At 46.5% G+C, this 6,026-nt stretch overlaps 1 protein-coding gene across 2 annotated transcripts; it reads left to right on the forward strand.

Moving 5' to 3' along the window:
- The first annotated feature begins 1,329 nt into the window (after positions 1-1,329).
- Positions 1,330-5,118, forward strand: OTX2 (orthodenticle homeobox 2). 2 transcript variants are annotated; one of them, XM_034992572.1, is made up of 3 exons: positions 1,330-1,426; positions 2,460-2,635; positions 4,498-5,118. In XM_034992572.1, the coding sequence occupies exons 1-3, from the start codon at positions 1,330-1,332 to the stop codon at positions 5,116-5,118; spliced, it is 894 nt and encodes a 297-aa protein (XP_034848463.1). The 2 variants fall into 2 exon arrangements, with proteins under 2 accessions (XP_034848463.1, XP_034848465.1); XM_034992574.1 differs by having other exon boundaries at positions 2,484-2,635.
- The last annotated feature ends 908 nt before the right edge of the window (positions 5,119-6,026 follow it).

The following is a 6,026-nucleotide window of genomic DNA, read 5'->3' on the forward strand; positions in this document are numbered from 1 at the left end:
CCTTTCTTTTGCCTCCCTGAGCTCTTTTTCTTATAGGATTGTAGGAAACTTGAAAGGTAGGGAGAAATTCTATTAGTTCACAACTTTGGGTGGTTGTGTATCTACTTTCTTCAAAACTAAAATGTGCAAAAAGCAGCCGGAATTAACAAGAAACTCTGCTCTAGTTGCTGAGGACCCAAATGTCTGAAAATTTGCCTCCTGCAGCATCTGCAGCCTCCACAACATCAAAATCAACATGGAAGCGGCTTGCACTACAAATGCACACCCTTTCTACTTGCAAATGTGGGGGCCTGTCATTATCTGATTGGTGGGATTCTAACTTCAGAATTTCTAGCAAACCTCATGCCAATCTTTACGGTTTTTTGTTTTTTTTGGTTTTTTTTTTTTTGCAGTATGTTTAAATATTTGATGGGTGTCGATTAAAAAGTTAAATACTTGTTTGTTTAGCTTTAGTTCTTTAGACACATAATCAAGGTCCTCCAAAACCTTAATAAATCTGTTACTTACCTCAAAATCTAATTACCCAGACTACTAATTAGGTGAAAATGATTACTGGAAATGACTTCAAATGTGAAGTAATAGCGGTTGAGCAGTTTTCTCAAGTTTGTCCATTAGCAAGTTGGTATTTTAGAAGTTAAATGCACTGACATTTTAGGATCACAGCAGTTAAAAGTGGTAAAAAGCTAAGGTAATTAAAATTTGCCTTGGAAAGGCAACAGTCTGGGGAGAGGTAGATTTCTTGAATTGTTTCTTTGTTTCTCACCAATGGGCTTTGTTATCAGCATTATTTATTTAGCCAAAGAGTTCTTTGTCTCTGCAAATGGCCCCAATCAAGTTTTGTTTGAGACAATTAGCTAGTGCCAGCCAATGAGTCCTATGCAAATGTAGGGATAGGAATGCAATGTGTGCATTTGAAGGCGTGGGGTTTTGTTCTTGGGGAAGGCAGATTGTAATTGCTTTCTTCTGGTACTTTTTTTTTTTTTTTTTAAGTTTAGGGTGGGGGTGGGGAAGACAGGTTTATCTGGTCTCTCTCCCTCCCATCTAGTTCCAGAGCAGCTGGGGGTGGGGGTGGGGGGTGGGTTGCAAGTCCTTTAAAAGCCTCTACCTTGCATAGCCCAGGCTCTTTTTAAGTTAGTGGTGGAACGTGGAAGAGCTGCCGCCTGCGAAGCAGTAAACCAGCACCTCTGTTTGTTTGTTTGCTTTGTCCATAGTTAACTGCTCCCAACCCACACACCAAGGACCCTGAATCTGTCCACTCCCGGCGAAGCGAGACCTTCTGGCTGGGTCCCCCCGATTTGGGCCGATTTTGCGCCTCCAAACAACCTTAGCATGATGTCTTATCTTAAGCAACCGCCTTACGCCGTCAATGGGCTGAGTCTGACCACCTCGGGCATGGACTTGCTGCACCCTTCAGTGGGCTACCCGGGTAAGTGAGCCTCGCGGCACTCCTGCCCCGCCTTTCCCCACGCCCGCCCCTCGGGGATGTGACACCCTTTCCGCCGGAGCACTGGGGCTGATGGTCCTGCTGCCCCACTCCAGCTCCAGGCATGGTGTCCCCACTGGGTTTTCCTTCTAAGAAGCAGCTCAGAGCCACAGGGCACTTAACCGGCCTGAGGGAAGAATAGGGGCTGGAGGGAGTAGGTGGATCCCGCAACACTTGGAGAAACTCACAATGCTTTATTCTTAACTGGAGTGAATGGGGGACACACACTGTGGGGTGGGGGGGAGGAAGGTTACTGCCTCTGCCCATATCTTGAAGCCCAGTTCTTCGGAAGTGCCCTCTTTGAGAAGCTGGGTCTCTCCTAAATTCTCCCCACCATGCTTGGGGCCTCCTAAATTCTCCCCACCATGCCTGGGGCTTCCCCTCTGACCTCCAGGCCCTCTGCCTCTAATCCTTAGAGGTGTGATTTACCCTGGGTACGGATGCTTTCCTTTCCGGTCAGATCTGGGGGTTTGTTTTGTTTTGTTTTTAGTCCTTGTAGAAGTTTTAAATATGCCCCCATTTTAAAGATGGAGGAACAAAGGCCCTTGGAGTCCTAAAAGCCAGGATCTCGAGCAGGATCGGGATTTCACCCCATCAGTCTGAACTGCGGGTCCTCCGGGATCCTTTGACTTCAGGGAATGGATTTTTTGTTTGTGTTGTGGTTTAGGGGTTGATTTTGAGGGGTTTTTGGATTTTGGCTTTTATTTCATTCGTTAGCTATTGAAGGGCCGCTCTGGCTGGAGCGATCCCCGACATCAGGTGGAGTGGGAGGCCTCCCGTGGAAGGGACAGTGTGTGTCTTGCGACCCAGTGTTCACTGGAGGAGCCCAGGCCCAGGGAGGGGGGGTGGGGAAAACACTGATAGGCTCGGGGTTGCAGGGCTGGGAGGACGAGGGAAGTGCTGGGAGTGGGGGTCGGGGGAGTCAGAGCCCCCACAGAGACCCCTATGACTGAGAAACTGCTCCCCCACCCTAAAGGGCCCTGGGCTTCTTGTCCCGCAGCCACTCCCCGGAAACAGCGCCGGGAAAGGACGACGTTCACCCGGGCGCAGCTAGACGTGCTGGAAGCTCTATTTGCTAAGACCCGGTACCCAGACATCTTCATGCGGGAGGAGGTGGCGCTGAAAATCAACTTGCCCGAGTCCAGGGTGCAGGTAGGGCAGATGTAGATAGAACCATCCTTCCTGACCGTGCCACCCCTCCCCTGAGCACGGTATATGTCGAGGACCCAGGAGAGTCCCAGGTCTTAGAGAGGACCACAGGAAGGCTTGAAACTGAGCGCTCCATTGGAGGCCAGTAAACTCTTCTAAGGCCCCTTCATGTACCTGATTACTCCTCATCGCCTTTTCGTCCCCCCACCCCCACCCAGTCCTATAAGCAAGAGCCTTCTGGCCTAGGTTGTAAGGTAAGACTGGCGATTTAGCTGCAGTAATAAAGCACAATTCTAGAGCTCTTGGGTCCTCAGCCAACAGAGGCCCGGCCCGGGCAGATTTCAAGGACAGTTACTTAATATTTTAATATTTCCTTCCCTTTCCCCATGTGGAAATCCTACCCCATTTTCATCTACTTTTAGGGGTGAAAGAAGCTTAGCTCTGGATAGTCCCAATATTTTTAACAGGTGAAGAAATGGAGTAAATGACTTGCTCAAGGTCACACGACAGTTGGGTGGTAGAGCCAGGCTGTAGAAGCAGCTGGTGCTCTTACCAAAGAAATTACACAATAAAAGTGTTTTCTTTGACTTCTTAGGGATTGAACAGAATCTGCTAGCTCTGAGCCATTCAGCAGATAAAATACCAACGCAATATCCTCAGTGACACCCTCCCCCCCTTAACTTGACCTGAAGCTGGAGAGGGAAAGTAATCTCCAACTTTTCTGAAATGCAAACGCCATACAGAGTTCTCTTGAAAGAATGTTTAGCACCTAAACACACACACACACACACATAATACACACACACACACACACACACCTGGGACTCCCCTTCAGCTAGGACATACCAGTATAAACTGCAAACCAGGAAAAAGACTTTTCAAAGTAAGATGGAAGAAGCATTTGTGAAGCTTGAACTCAAGTCTTCACCGAAAGAAAACAAATGGCTCTGAATGATCTGTGGTGATATGCTCAGCCTTGGTGGTACAGTTAACATACCCATATGTTGAGCTCATTCAAGACCACTAAGGACTTGTTGCTCAGAAAATGCCTGTAGTTTCTCTCAAAAAAGGGTGGTAGTTTCTTTGATAGGCCCCCTCACACACCAAACACTGCTCCGTCATTGCAGAACATGAACAGGGCTGGTAATGAGAATCTTCAGAGTTGCAGGCAGAGGCTTAAATTGACGAGCCAGCAAACATAGTACAGGAAACTGAATCCGTGTGCTGAGTGGCACTACCCTGAAGTCAGAGACTCCAGTGTCAGACTTGAGATGAGCTGAGAAGTCTGTCCTCAAGCTCAGAGCAGACTACATACAAGTCATTCCACTTACCATAAAGATTTCAGCAAATAGTGGCTTTCAGACCTCCGTCTTCAACAGGATCACTTCTCCTTGGAGTTTGCTTTTGTGAGTCTTTCAAGGAGAGAGAAAAAGGTAGAGTGATGAGCAGTTATTCCCGGGAAGATGGACTGTAAACCTTGAATTTAGGCTGTTCTTGTTGGCTAGTAACAACAGAATCGTTCTCCCTCACCTCTGTGTTTACCTCCAGAAGACATAGACACATTGTATTCCACTGTAAGAGTGTTGTTCCACAGTAACACTGGGTCTATGTGTATGTGTGTATTTGAGGTGAAGTAATGAGATAGGAAAATGAGGGGGGGAATTTTTAGCCATAGGATTTATTATTCTGGGCTAGGAGTCCAGTGCCTCCCGACTTTCTTAAAATTCCAGGGGTGTATATATAAAAGTACCATATAGCATAGGTTTTCAGTGGCAGGACAGATTGTCTGCTTAGCTCACCTATAATCTGGGAGCCACTCTTGTCCTTACTGAAACCATGTTAAAGAAGTTTCTTTCCCTTTCAAGGTATGGTTTAAGAATCGGAGAGCTAAGTGCCGCCAACAACAGCAGCAGCAACAGAATGGAGGTCAAAACAAAGTGAGACCTGCCAAAAAGAAGACCTCTCCAGCTCGGGAAGTGAGTTCAGAGAGTGGAACAAGTGGCCAATTCACTCCCCCCTCTAGCACCTCAGTCCCGGCCATTTCCAGCAGCAGTGCTCCTGTGTCTATCTGGAGCCCAGCTTCCATCTCCCCACTGTCAGATCCCTTGTCCACCTCCTCTTCTTGCATGCAGAGGTCCTATCCCATGACCTATACTCAGGCTTCAGGTTATAGTCAAGGATATGCTGGCTCAACTTCCTACTTTGGGGGCATGGACTGTGGATCTTACTTGACCCCAATGCATCACCAGCTTCCTGGACCAGGGGCCACACTCAGCCCCATGGGTACCAATGCAGTCACCAGCCATCTCAATCAGTCCCCAGCTTCTCTTTCCACCCAGGGATATGGCGCTTCAAGCTTGGGTTTTAACTCAACCACTGATTGCTTGGATTATAAGGACCAAACTGCCTCCTGGAAGCTTAACTTCAATGCTGACTGCTTGGATTATAAAGATCAGACATCCTCATGGAAATTCCAGGTTTTGTGAAGATCCATAGAACCTCTTTGTGGGTGATTTTTAAATATACTGGGCTGGACATTCCAGTTTTAGCCAGGCATTGGTTAAAAGAGTTAGATGGGATGATGCTCAGACTCATCTTCTGATCAATGTTCCGGGAGGCATAGAAGGAAAAATGAAGGGCCTTAGAGGGGCCTACCAACCAGCAACCTGAAATGGACAAACCAGTCTACTTAAGATCCTGTCATAGTTTTAGATCATTGGTTTTCCTGATTTGCAAAGTGATCAAAAGCATTCTAGCCATGTGCAACCAAACACCACCAAAAGTGAAACTAAATTGTGAGGGAAAGGAGGGAAGGACATGGTAGCCTTCTTAAGCAGAGGTGTTCCAATGTTTTAGCCAATCCGTGGTTGAATCTTAGGAATGGACAGTGTCTTCAAGCTCACTCACGTTTCATGACCAACTGGTAGTTGGCACTGAAAAACTTTTCAGGGCTGTGTGAATTGTGCGACTGATTGTCCTAGATGCACTACTTTATTTAAAAAATAATGTTCATAAGGAGTCAATATGTAGTTTAAGAGACAATCAGTGTGTGTCTTATATAAATGGTACATCTGTGGTTTTTAATCTGTGCTAGACTTCAAAACTGTGATCTCCTGTTATTGTATGCAACCTTGAACTCCATCTCTGCAGGGGTTCTTCTGTGATTAACTAGGTTATAATTATAAGCAAATTCAGAGCAACTGAGTACTTATCTAAAAAGATTACCTTTGGCTGGAGGTGAGCTGCACTGAAACTTTACAACAAAATGTCTCTGGACAAGGAGAGTGAGAGAAGAGAAACAAAAGGACACTGATTCATCTGTAATTTACTGTTGGTAAGCCTAGCAGTAAAGAGACATTGGTCAATTGCTCTGACCCTGATGAATTTATAAACT

The sequence above is a fragment of the Mirounga leonina genome, unplaced genomic scaffold (assembly GCF_011800145.1).
Source record: "Mirounga leonina isolate KUSES-001 unplaced genomic scaffold, KU_Mleo_1.0 Mir_82, whole genome shotgun sequence".
In the NCBI taxonomy this organism is placed as follows: domain Eukaryota; kingdom Metazoa; phylum Chordata; class Mammalia; order Carnivora; family Phocidae; genus Mirounga; species Mirounga leonina.